The sequence below is a fragment of the Somniosus microcephalus genome, chromosome 13, assembly GCF_052327205.1.
Source record: "Somniosus microcephalus isolate GS21.2 chromosome 13, FLI_Smic_1.0, whole genome shotgun sequence".
In the NCBI taxonomy this organism is placed as follows: Eukaryota; Metazoa; Chordata; class Chondrichthyes; order Squaliformes; family Somniosidae; genus Somniosus; species Somniosus microcephalus.
In genome coordinates, this window is record NC_140999.1 from 70,424,265 (window position 1) to 70,438,221 (window position 13,957).

Consider the following 13,957-nt stretch of genomic DNA (forward strand, 5'->3'; position numbering starts at 1 on the left):
GCCAATAATAATAATATTGTACAAATCTAATGGTAACTTCAGCTTCCTGTGGAGATATCAAAGAGTAACTAGAATGAGGTAACACAATCACAGATTTATATTATAATTCTAGATAGTCCTTGGGTGCCGTGAGAGTCACCAGATTTACAGACAAGGTCACAGACTAGGGTCACATTCGGAAGTTTGAATCCAAGCTTATTTTTGCTGAGGAATTCCTGCAAGTAATAAAGGGAGAGCGGGCCAAGGATGCAGTTTTACTAATACTTAAACTCAAGTAACTACAGGTGTCTGTGGGGAGACAGAGCCCAAAAATAATTCAACAGAGTGGCAGCGTGCAGGCTTCCAAAAGCCAAAGGCATCGATCTAAACGGCACGACTATGGCAAGGTGTCAAGTGCGGGCCAGCCGCTTCCTCAGGGAAAAGGAATGGACAGGGACCCTCGGGTTACTTCCAAAATCCTCCTTGCGACCGATTTCAGATCACTGATGGCGGAGGCTGAGGTAGGCGAGAGAGTCAGCCATTCCTGTGGAAAGGCAAGAAAGGAGCAGAGGCTTGCTAAACACATTTTGCCTCAGCTATACAAGCAGATTTGCAGAAACCCAAGTGCCCGGTCTTCATATGTAGGCAGTGAGCAAGTGCAGGCAAGCTATTTGACTACAGTGGCATCACAGCCAAATTCTCATTCTCACCACAGACATACTTTCCAGCAGAAGATCTGGATGATCAGGAGCAGGATAGCTGGCTGATCTTCCTCCCCGCTGGAGCCCATGGACATGGAGGCCAATTCTTTAAACACATGAATCATATCGACACAAAACTTGGAAGTATAGTGAACAGTGAGGAGGAGAGTGATAGACTTCAAGAGGACATAAACATGCTAGTGGAATGGGCGGACACATGGCAGATGAAATTCAACGCAGAAAAGTGCAGTGTGATACATTTTGGTAGGAAGAACGCGGAGACAATGGCCCAGAAATTCGGGTCGGGGGCTTCCCGCGGGTGCAAGCCCCCAACCTGCGCTTAACTACCGCACTAGCCGTTGGCCCCTGTGGGATTCTGATCCTGGGCCTCCTCCAACTGCCGGCACGCAGTGCTTGCGTATCCCAGGGCCGCAGTTAGTTCGATGTGTCCCCTGGGATCACGTGGGCCATGGAGAGCCAATGGGAGCAGGGGATGCTTCACTCATAAATTTGACAGGACCTGTCAAAACTATAAATACTATAAGCCCCAAAACATCACTAAATCTTCAAATAAATAAAAATCACATTTTTAAAATAAACTATAAATTACATGAAATAACTATTTTAAACAATAATTAAAATTTTTGAAAAAATTAATTACATTTTCTAACGGGGCTAAAAATAAACTTACCTTTCTTTAAAGTATTTAAAAATAATAAACCTATGGAAAAAATGTTTTAATTTTAATTAATTCACCACTTACCTTTGTAAAAAGCAGGCCTTGCAACTGCTTTTTACATGTCTAACTTCTGGAGGCTTACCTTCCCGGGAAAACCTGCAAAAAAAACGTAAGCTCGATGCGCACGCACTGCCTCTCCTGTGCACGTGTTCGACTTCTGAACCCCTTCTTTCAAGGGAACGGAAGTGCCGGTTTCCTGCGCATGCGCGAAACCGACACTTCCATTGGGCTTACGGGTGAGTACCCAGTGCGTACTCACCCGTGGAGACCCGAATTTCTGGGCCAATATAAACTAAAGGGTACAATTCTAAAGGGGATGTATGTGCACAAATCGTTGAAGGTGACAGGGCAGGTTGAGATAGAGGTTAAAAAAGCATACGGGGTCCTGGGCTTCATAAATAGAGGCATAGAGTACAAAAGCAAGGAAGTTATGATGAACCTTTATAAAACACTGGTTCAGCGTCAACTGGAGTATGGTGTTCAATTCTGGCCACCGCACTTTAGGAAGGATGTGAAGGCCTTAGAGAGGGTACAGAAAAGATTTACAAGCATGGTTCCAGGGATGAGGGACTTCAGTTATGTGGATAGACTGGAGAAGCTGGGGTTGTTCTCCTTAGAGCAGAGAAGATTGAGAGGAGATTTGATAGAGGTGTTCAAAATCATGAGGGGTCTGGACAGAGGAGATAGAGAGAAACTGTTCCCATTGGCAGAAGGGTCAAGAACCAGAGGACACAGATTTAAGGTGATTGGCAGGAGAACCAAAGGCGACATGAGGAAAAACTTTTTTACGCAGTGAGTGGTTATGATCTGGAATGCACTGCCTGAGAGGGTGGTGGAGGCAGACTCAATCGTGGCTTTCAAAAGGGAGTTGGATAAGTACCTGAAGGAAAAAAAATTGCAGGGTTACGGGGAAAGGGACTAACTGACGTGCTCTTGCAGAGCGCCGGCACGGGCTCGATGGGCCAAATAGGCTCCTTCTGTGCTGTAACCATTCTATGATTCTATATCCCTACGTCTCAATGCTCTGACTGCCACCTCCGGTCAGAACAACTAGCTCAGCATAGACTGGGATCAACCTTCGGACCTCAGTAAACATTCCCACTTATCGGCAGGACCAGCAGTTACACACACTCGTCGTACCAGAGCAGTTCATGGCTGTAGAACATGAATATAACTTGTACAACAGGCTCTGGCAAAACACTATTTAGTCAAATCATTTTACAAATTTAAGATACAGAAATAAAAATATGATTATAATCATATGCCAATCACAGGGCAAGTATGGGAGGGGGTGGGGAGGAAGAGGCACAGAACCAGAGATTATTTGCAAATATACTTCAGAAGTTTACTTCACAACCTTAAACGGATTAAAACACATGAATCGTATCACATATCCCTATGTCTCAATGCTCTGACTGCCGCAGGATTGCGTGATGTACACACTCATCTTTGGTCAATTTAGTACAGTACATCAATGCAGAGTACTACAAATAGGACAGGATAAGGACAAAGCTGCAGGGTTTGTGAGCTGCCACATCCATCCTCTTTAAGCAGTCACTAATATTCTATGGTACAAGAATATCATACACCAGATCATTCAGGTCTCTCAGCAAGGAGATAATATCTGCATGTGTTAGATAGTAGCTTCAAAACAAATATAAACACAGGCTTTATTAACAGTCGCAAACACAGTAGGTATAAGGCAGCAGTGTGTAAGGTTGGAGACGGTCATACTGGGGATATTTTGATATACAAGCTTTAATTATCTGCATCAGGATTTCAATGACCTCCTCCCTGACTTGCTTTACTGCATTCATAAAACTAATAACAGGTTGTAATGAATGTTTTGGTGAGTGCTGTACCCAAACAGCGTCGACTGAGGGGCAGCTCTGAGTTTTAACCAGCTATCTCCTGACCTGACGGGTAAATGCACTGCACAGTGGTACTGATCAATACGGACAGGAAAGGCCCCACTTCAATCAGGAAGTTAGTAGATCTGAGTCGGGGCAGTAGTAAGGGTATTAAATTGGTCCTGGCAAAAAGGGGAGGGGGTGTGAGAGGGGGAAAGAGGAAAGGGGAAGGCAACAGTTAGTGTTCCTACTGCTGATAGGTAGCCAGAAACTCCTGTTGGAGAGTGCATGGGAGACCAGGATTCAGCTTGTTTGTTTGTGATACCCTCTGGCTGAATAGCTTGTTGGCACTCACTAATTAGGCACACACATGAAGACTGGTAATTTCAGCACCTGTCATATAGTCACCCAGTATTGGGACAGTGATGCATTTTGGAAGGAGAAATGAATGCGGCAATATAAACTAAATGGTACAATTTTACAGGGGGTGCAGGAACGGAGAGCCCTGGGGGTGTACGTACACAAATACTTGAGGGTGGCAGGGCAAGCTGAGAAGGCTATTAAAAAACATACGGGATCCTTAGCTTTAAAAATAGAGGTACAGAGTACAAAAGCAAGGATGTTATGGTAAACATTTATATATCACTGGTTAGGCCTCAACTGGAGTATTACCTTCAATTCTGGGCACCACACTTTAGGAAGGATGTCAAGGTCTTAGAGAGGGTGCAGAGGAAATTTATCAGATTCGTACCAGGGATGAGGGACTTCAGTTCAGTGGGGAGACTAGAGAAGCTGGGATTGTTCTCCTTAGAGCAGAGAAGGTTAAGAGGAGATTTAATAAAAGGTGCTCTGAATTATGAGGGGTTTTGCTAGAGTAGATAGGGAGAAACTGTTTCCACTGGCAGGAGGTTAGATAACGGAGGACGCAGATTTAAGGTAACTGGCAAAAGAACCGGAGGTGGGGGGGGGGGGGGGAGAAAGAGGGGGAGTATTTTTTTTTACTCAGCGAGTTATGATGACTTAGAATGCACAGTCTGAAAGGGTGATAGCCAATTCAATATTAGCTTTCAAAAGGGAATTGGATAGATACGCGAAAGGAAAACTTTGCAGGGCTATGGGGAAAGAGCAGGGGAGTGGGATAAATTGGATTGCTCTTTCAAAGAGCCGGCAGACACGATTGGCTGAATGGCCTCCTTCTGTGCTGCATCTTTCTACGAAGAGGAGAACTGCAATGACGGAGAGAACGAAGGAGAGAGAACAAAGGAGAGAGAACAAGAACCTGAAAATATAGAGCACCTACGGAGATAAAGCCCAAGTACTTTAATCTTCTCATCGTCTCCTTGTCCACTATAAACACGCTGGAACAATCATTTTGATACAATTATGGAGCTGCAGCAGCTAAAGCCATTCAAGGAAGGCTGGCTTTACTCCCATTAATGTCTACTCCTTCAGCCAGCATTCAATAATCTAATGGAAATGACTTCCTGTTAATGGAACACCGAAGTGCTTGTTTAGTATTTACTAAAGTATCTTTCACAGCAGGCTGACAGATTGCAGCTATTATATGCCATTAGTCGATTACTGCGTATATCAGACATGAAAGCCTCAGACTGATTCATGACATTTGGTGTAATATACAAGTTACTCTCAAGCATCAGATTGTTTTTAACAAAAATCAGTGCTACAGTTTTATTCAGTGTGGTATAGTGTGAACAGCATCACTGTCTCAACCAGTAAGCATTGACCAGGCCTCAGTGGTAACCGCAAGACAACAATATTAGGCCACACCTGGAGTACTGAGAGCAGTTCTGGGCACCACACCTTTGGAAGGATATATTGGCCTTGGAGGGAGTGCAGCGTAGATTTACCAGAATACCTGAACTCCAAGGGTTAAATTACAAGAGATTACACAAACTAGGGTTGTATTCCCTGAAATTTAGAAGATTAAGGGGTGATTTGATTTAAGTTTTCAAGATATTAAGGGTAACCGATAGGGTAGATAGAGAGAAACTATTTCCGCTGGTTGGTGAGTCTAGGATTAGAGGGCATAGTCTAAAAATTAGAGCCAGGCCTTTTTAAGAGCAAAGTTAGGAAACACTTCTACACTCAAAGGGTGGTCGAATTTTGGAACCCTCTTCCACAAACGGCAGTTGATGCTAGGCCAATTGTTAATTTTAAATCTGAGATTGATAGCTTTTCGTTAACCAAAGGTATTAAGGGATATGTGGCAAAGGCGGGTAATTGGAGTTAGGTCACAGATCATCAATGATCAGCCAGGCTCAAGGGGCTAAATGGCCTATTCCTGTTCCTATGTTCCTAATGTACCCCTTCACTACAGCTTGTTCCGCCCCAATTCTATCAATGCTAACAAGCTTGTCCCTGACAGAGTGGGTGCATTTTGTCTGTGCAGAGACGAGAAGAGCAAGGACCAGTACCACATACATCAAATATATGACTGCAAAACACAAAAAGTGGGTTAAGTGCTTTTCTTGAACTAACTCAAATTTTGGAACCAATCAAAAAAACTCTATCACAATTACTTCACCACATCTCTCAAACTTCTACCAGATCCTCCAACTCTCATTTACAACATCTACTTATTTATTTTAAGCTAGGTGAAAGCTGATCAATGAGGATTACGGTAATGTCGAACTGCAAAAGCAGAGTTCTGAATTAGTTCCTCAAAATCACTGTATCATACCACTTATTTTTATAATTCACACCGTTCATTTTACAGGGCTGAACTCAGATTTGGTGGTGTTTATTCCCCCCACTGACAGCAATCAGGGTGAACTTGATCAATGCACTCTGTCTCACAGCTTGAGAACATTCACACTCAAAGACCAAGGAGGAGTCTGTTGCTACAAAATCATCAGGAAATAACCTGCAGTGGATTCCGAGAAAAATGTGCTTGCAGTTTATACCACATAACTTTTGTTTGGCCACAGTGGGCTCAGTAATTAATGACTCCGGCATCTTAACACCAAGGTCACAGATTTCGCAACAGATCAGCACACAAAGGTACTCGATTTTACCTCTTGCACTCATAAATGCAAGTATTCTATTCTCTGGTCCACGAAACATTACTTTATTGAAAGAATCCAAATAATCTACCCTTCTATTACAAAAGGTCACTTTGCTTTGACAGTTATGGCAGATGGCGAAATAAACCACACAAAGTTTAGGCTCCCAATGCAGATGTGCTTTGAGATTCCTTAGCAGGTTTATAATGCATAACCTGCCACCGCCACCAGAGGGCGCACACGATGAGCCAGAAGAAGCAGTCACGACCTGCATTTACACGGCAATAGCAACAACAACTACTTGTATTTATGTAGCACCTTTAACGCAGTAAAACATCCCAAGGTGCTTCACAGGAGTAATAAAAGACAAAAAATTTGACACCAAGCCACATAAGGAGAAATTAGGGCAGATGACCAAAAGCTTGGTCAAAGAGGTGGATCGGTTTAGGCAGGGAATTCCAGAGCTTAGGGCCTAGGCAACAGAAGGCACGGCCACCAATGGTTGAGCAATTATAATCAGGGATGCTTAAGAGGGCAGAATTAGAGCGCAGATATCTCGGGGGGGTTGAATGAGATTACAGAGATAGGGAGGGGCGAGGCCATGGAGGGATTTGAAAACAAGGATGAGAATTTTGAAATCGAGGCGCTCCTTAACCGGGAGCCAATGTAGGTCAGCGAGCACAGGGGTGATGGGTGAACGGGACTTGGTGCGAGTTAGGACACGGGCAGCCGAGTTTTGGATGACCTCAAGTTTACGTAGGGTGGAATGTGGGAGGCCAGCCAGGAGTGCATTGGAATAGTCAAGTCTAGAGGTAACAAAGGCATGGATGAGGGTTTCAGCAGTGGATGAGCTGAGGCAAGGGCGGAGACAGGCGATGTTATGGAGGTGGAAATAGGTGGTCTTAGTTATGCTGCGGATATGTGGTCAGAAGCTCATTTCCGGGTCAAATACGACACCAAGGTTGTGAACAGTGTGGTTCAGCCTCAGACAGATGTTAGGGAGAGGGATGGAGTCAGTGGCTAGGGAACGGAGTTTGTGGTGGGGACCAAAATCAATGGCTTTGGTCTTCCCAGTATTTAATCGGAGAGAATTTCTGCTCATCAATGGCTGAATTTTGGAGGAATATTCCAGGATGGAGCCCGGCCATCATTTTATCCTTCAGTATTCCCAAGACACACAACATCCATATGCAGGTTAAGAAATTTGTGATCTTTACTGCAGTATGTTCAAAGTTGTTAGTTTAAATTTAGCATAAAATTCAGCCCGAGGTCTCCATCTGCTGCCCTGGATCTCAATTGATTGCGGCTATTAGCTGGAGCCCCTCCACTCATTTCCAGAATGTTGTGGGACGCTAAAGCAATGGAGGGGGATGATGCTGGAGTGCTGCACACCAAGTTCGTACTGTACACAACACCGACCGAGCTGAATTACAATGTGTATGCTGCTCTCCAAGCCAAGTCCTTTCCTGTGTTGCATTCCAGCTCCGAGGGTCACAGACCTGAAACGTTAACCCGACCTTCCTTTCTCCACAGAGGCTGCCTGATTTGTTACGGTTTCAAGCACTTTGTTTTTATTTCAGATTTCCAGCAACTGCAGTATTTGCCTTTTGTTTTCTTTCATTTGGAGATGCATTACTTCCCCATAAATGTATGGTAACGGTGCGAATGGCCGCAGTTAACCCATTTCAAACCTCAAAATGAAACGAGTCGATAACTTATTCAACTAACCCAGAGATATAGGGGAAAGATAACAAGAGCATGCATGACGTGCATTGATTTGTAAGGGTGGAGGGGGAAATCCTCTCTACTGGTACAAGGTAGGCACTGCAACACAATAATGTGATGTCTCACTGCCCAGTCCCATCTCCTGTTGTTGGAAAAGGAAGAGGCCTCGTCTGTGCCCTTGCTTCAAGCTCACAGTCGGGGAGGGTCAAGCAACCACCCCTTGCCGTTCCTGGCCTGGGTGTGCTCGGTACAGACACTGGGACCAGAAAGCAAAGTGTTCCCCACCACCCCCACCCCCCCTCCTCGGGTACCATTTTCCTCACTTCAACAGGCACACCAAACTCGCCCCAAAAATATAAAATTAGTTCAACAGAAATGTTTTGCCAATATTTTCCTCTAATATATTGTGACAAACGGGACTACATCTTGAAGACGTCACTGTATCAGCAGACATCTTGAGCACTAACATAATGCCAATCACATGGCTTGGAGAGAACTCCCGGGTCTTGGCAGCTCAGTGGATTGCTCCAGTGAAGAGTTCCAGGCCAGATCTCAGCCAAATCCTTCATCAATGCCCAGTTTGGGCACTGCTCAGTAAAACAGCTCACTTGCAAACATACAAAAGCTGCGCTATTTCTCAACCTTGGGTTTTAAATATGAATTGTTCACATACTAGGGAGACGTCAAAGCCAGGCATCATTGATCACAGCGACATTTTCATCACACTGTGTTGACAGAAACAAGATTTGTCCAGCAATTTCTACTGGTAATGATGGCCCTTTTAAAAAAGGGACTCATTAAAGCTGTTAGTACTTGATAAACATTGTTACTGTAGTTTAGGGATTCATTTAAAGCTGATACTTGAACATTTTAAACTGTCAGTGTGCTGTTGGTGGCAGGTAACTTGTACTCCCATCACTGACAGCACCGACTAATGTAAGGGAGGCCATCATCGTCTTAACTGGATCAGAGAGCCTCCTCGCAGGTCCTACAGGCTGCTGTGGGCTCTCTGGTTGCCTCCAAATGCAGAGATATGGGACCCTGCTGCCTTGTAGCATCAATCACTGGTTTCCTTTTAAACACATCAGTTTCCAACAGACTAGGGAAGCAGGAGGAAGAAAAACCGCAGGGAGAGTAGCGCACTTATTGGCCAGAGCTCTCCATTTGAGCCACTGCCCACCTGGGACCCCAACAGTCCAGCCACTGCCCACTCTGATTGCTCTTCAGTTGCTAAGTGGAATATCTGTTGATCAGCCTCTCAATCCAGTTTCCCGCAGACAAGTACATAAAACAGGCACAATTTGGGCACTAATAACTCAGCAATCTCCCTCTGGAGGGTCTGGAAGACAGACAGACGATTAACAGCTCTCACACTAGTGCAATAGAATCCCTCTCTCAAAGCTGCCGTTTTGAGTCAAGCTACCAAGACGACACGGGGCAAGTGGAGTATCAGCTACTGGAGAAATACTCCCTACAACCCTCCGAGTTCCTCCAATTCTGGCCTATTGCGCATCCTGACTTCTTTGGCGGCCATGCCTTCAGCTGCCCAGGCCCTAAGCTCTGGAATTCCCTCCCTAAACCTCTCTCTCCTCCTTTAAATCGCTCCTTAAAACCTACCTCTAACCAAGCTTTTGGTCACCCGTCCTACTATCACATGTCCCTCAGTGTCAATTTTTCTCTGATTATGCTTCTGTGAAGCTGGGACGTTTTACCAAGTTCGAGGCGCTATATAAATGCAAGCTGTAGTTGTTCTTTTTGTTTCCCAGAGAAGTCGAATCCACCTTGATCAGCTCACGATATCCAAACATAAGATAGAAAGGAGTGTCGAATGCAATGTCAAACCTTCCAGCCTCTGTGCAGTTTCCAGCTTTCTTCAGGTTTTGTTACAGGCCGTACTTTAAATACATCCCCAGCATTAATTTATTAATACAAAAGCAAAATACTGCGGATGCTGGAAATCTGAAATAAAAACAGAAAATGCTGGAAATACTCAGCAGGTCAGGCAGCATCCATTATTAATATTGGATACAAGCTCAAAAATATCTGTTTGGAGATGGGGTACAACACGGTCACCCCGATTCTGTGACCTGTGGTCCCAGCAAACACAACTTTCCACAGAGCGCACGTAGAACCAGCCTAGAAAACGTTGCCAGCAACTTAAATGTCCCTTTCATTGCTTAATACTTCAATCACAGCAACATCCAACATTACAGGAAGCGTTAATGGTCTTGTAGGCTTCTTTTGCAGGTTCTTACCTTTCCTAGGATAACGTCAGAGAGACCAGACTTCTTCAGGAACAATGCTGCCTCATTAGGCCCAACTTTTCCTGTATGAGCTGGATCCACCTATACAACAAAAACACCCATTCAGTACACAGCAGTCACCCACTGGACAAGCTCTTGCCTCCCCCAGTAGGTCAGGCAGCTAATCTCAGGGAAAAACCTTCCACGCAGATTGCTACTGAAATCAAACAATTTGGAATGCAAAGTTAAAAAAAAATACTTGGTAAAATAATAAATTTAAATGTCACCCTTGGCTCAGTGGGTAGCACTCATGTCGGAAGATCGTGGGTTCAAGTCCCATTCTAGAGACTTGAGCACATAACTTAGGCTGACACTCCAGCGCAGTACTGAGGGAGTGCTGCACTGTCGGAGATGCTGTATTTCGGACGAGACGCTAAACCAAGGTCCGTCTGCCCAATCAGGTGGATACAAAAGATCCCATGGCACTTTTTAAAGAAGAGCAGGGGTGTTCTCCCAGTGTCCTGTCTAATATTTATCCCTCAACCAACACCTAAAACAGATTACTGTTTGTGGGACCTTGCTGTGCACAACTTGGGTGCTGCGTTTCCTACATTACAACAGCGACTACACATCAAGAGTATTTAATTGGCTGGAAAACGCTTTGGGATGTCCTGAGGTCGTGAGAGACGTTATATAAATGCAAGTTCCTTCTTTGTTTTAAACTGCTTATAACAAAGTGGGAGTGGAGAGTGTCCTGACCTCATGCGATTTTTGTTGAAAGGTTTACCGGACTTCTTGTTACAGGAAACTTTGGTTTATCCGGAGGTTATATGTCCGGAATACTCGATCTAACGGCAAAAATCAGGAGCCGTTTTTTTAAGTTCTCGTTGCTTTTTTTTCCCCAGTCAGGCACTGCAAGGTCTGTAGCTAACAACAGCTTCAGCTAGAGACGCTTGCAGCTGCAGCCGACTGTTTTGAAGCAGGGTTTGTTGATTCACATGGAGCTTTTCAGTTCCGTATGTTTCAACATTAACGCTGGTATGTCCGGCACTTTTGATGGTACGGCACCAGCTCGGTCCCATCAGTGCCGGATATCAGAAAGTTTCCTGTATTTGACAACACTTTACAGTCACCTCTAACCCACCCACCCAGTGCTGCTCTGCCCACCTGTGTCCCAATGCTCTGGCGCTAACATACATTAAACACACTCCACTGGAACTTTATACAAACAGTCCCAAACATCTCCAAATCTCAGAGCAACCAAAGCTTGTTACATTGGATCTTAATAAGCAAGACTTTATCTTGACCAATTTCATTAAAAGTAAAGCAGGACTAAAGTCCAGCTTATACTCTTATACTCCAACCACCTTGCAATAAAGGCCAGTACGCCACTTGCCTCCCTTATTGCTTGCTGTATCTGCATGCTAGCTTTCTGTGTTTCTTGCACAAGGACACCCAAATCTCTCTCAACACCAACATTTGAAAGTTTCTCACCATTTAAAAAATATTCTGTTTTTCTATTCTTCCTATCAAAGTGAATAACCTCACATTTCTCTACATTATACTCCATCTGCCACCTTACTGCCCACTCACTTGGTCTATCTATATCCCTTTGCAGACTCTCTGTGTTCTCCTCACAGCTTACTGTCCTACCTAGCTTTGTATCAGCAGCAAACTTGGATACATTACACTCGGTCCCTTCATCTAGGTCATTAATATAGATTGTAAATAAGTGAGGCCCCAACACTGATCCTTGCGGCACCCCACTAGTTACAGCCTGCCAACCTGAAAAAGATCCGTTTATCCCTACTCTCTGTTTTCTGTCCATTAACCAATCCTCTGTCCATGCTACTACAGGGGTACATCAATTTCCATCCTGCACCAAAAGATCATTTTTAATGGGATACTAAATACCCACAAGGTTCTGTATCAAATCAACAACTTGCATTTATATAGTGCCGTTAACATGGTACCCAACTCGCACCAAGTCCCGTTTACCCAATGCATTGGAGATAAAGAGACACGAGGTCAGCCATTTACAGTACTGGCAAGCACTGAGGCAAGGATCAGTAGTCGAGTGGCCAGGAGGTGGGTGGGGAGAGTATCGAGGGAGCAGAAGATAGCCTGTTGAGGGCTGGGGAGAAGCTGCATAGTGAAATGGGTTCTCTGCCCCCACCTCCAAGGGTAAGAATAGGAGCATAGGAGGAGACAGCAGCTGCAAGGATAGTCTCAATCTTTGAGACAGGAAGTGTAAGCTCCTCATATTGGGCAAGGATAAAGGAGCTGGGGTAGGGCAAGCGGGGCATTAGGGAGAGGGGGTGCTACCCTCGGGAATGATTTGGCCATTGAGGGAGACACGGTATTGTTAGATCCAGCCAGATCTGGCAGTGGGCAATCTGGATGATCTTGGGACAGATGCACTCGAGTCTGCAGTGTTCAGACTTGGGGTTGTAAAGGGGAGAACTACACGGAAGGGGAGTGAATGGCAGATGTGGAATACATTGAGTGATTTGGTGGGGACATGAGCATCAAAGGCAAAACCAAGGGAGCTAAATAGTTCAACTGTGACCCTCTGGCAATGAAGGGCTAGAAGCGAGGGAGTTGCAACATGTGGTGAGGGAGCTAGGGTTGCAGGGTCATTTTATTTAGGGGAAGTGGGGCAAGGAGACGTAGGCAGAAAGAGAGAAATGAGGGAGTGATCAGAGATAGCCTTGTTAATGATCAAGAGTTATGCATGATGGTCAACCAGTGACAAAGGCAGTGCTGTTGTGAAAACCCCACCTCACGCCCTCCACTAAGGAGCCAATAATGTCAAGAAAATGCAAATACAGGGGAACAAATAGAACTGAAATGGAAAATCTCTCATTTCAATATTTAAACCTCAAATGATGTTTGGCCTCAATTGGTGCTGGGCATAGGTTTTAATTGTATATTTTACACATTAACTCTGAATTTGGACATTTTTATAACTAGCATAAACGTAGTGTCTCACACAAATGAAACACTCCCGCTTTATTTTAACAAATGCACCTTGTGAATAGAAGCTGCTTAATTTTCTTAGACTAATGTTAAGATCAAAAAGAAATCAGTACTTATGAACTTAACATGGGTGCAGTTCCTATTGCATCCAATAATCCAATAATCTAAGAGAAAGCCCCTTAAGTTTGAAGTTTTTAACCTCTAGTTTTAGGGGCCCTCACAGATGAGAGAGCTTATAATAAGATGCAGTATCAGGTACCGACACTGGTTTTGGTGGCTTGCCCTTCAATGACCTCTCCTCCCCAATATCTCCCACGGTCAAGATCAGAACCTTGAGTGGAGAGCAGGCCATACATAGCTGCACCACAATTCATGACAGCAGTAACTGTCATAAGAACATAAGAAGTAGGAGCAGGAGTAGGCCATACGGCCCCTCGGGCCTGCTCCGCCATTCAATAGGATCATGGCTGATCCGAACCTAGACTCACGTCCATTTCCCTGCCCTCTCCCCGTACCCCCTAATTCCCTTGTCTGCTAGGAAACTGTCTATCTCGGTTTTAAATTTATTTAATGTTGCAGCTTCCACAGCTATTAATGTGGATAGTATTTAGACACGCTCAACATGGTAGAAGTCTGAGCAAGTTTTAAAAGCAACTCAGAGACAGCTCCAGCTTTCTTCGGTGCCACAATAAAACTTGTTTAACACTGGGCTGATTAC

At 44.6% G+C, this 13,957-nt stretch overlaps 1 protein-coding gene across 15 annotated transcripts in view; it reads right to left on the reverse strand.

Annotated features, from left to right (window-relative positions):
• Positions 1-13,957, reverse strand: part of eps15l1a (epidermal growth factor receptor pathway substrate 15-like 1a) — a 504,393-nt gene that overhangs the window by 386,094 nt on the left and 104,342 nt on the right. For all 15 annotated transcript variants that reach the window (XM_086004995.1, XM_086004999.1, XM_086004998.1 and 12 more), the window contains exon 3: positions 10,273-10,362. In XM_086004995.1, the coding sequence (XP_085861121.1) occupies positions 10,273-10,362 (90 nt within the window). The remainder of the gene's footprint in view (positions 1-10,272; positions 10,363-13,957) is intronic.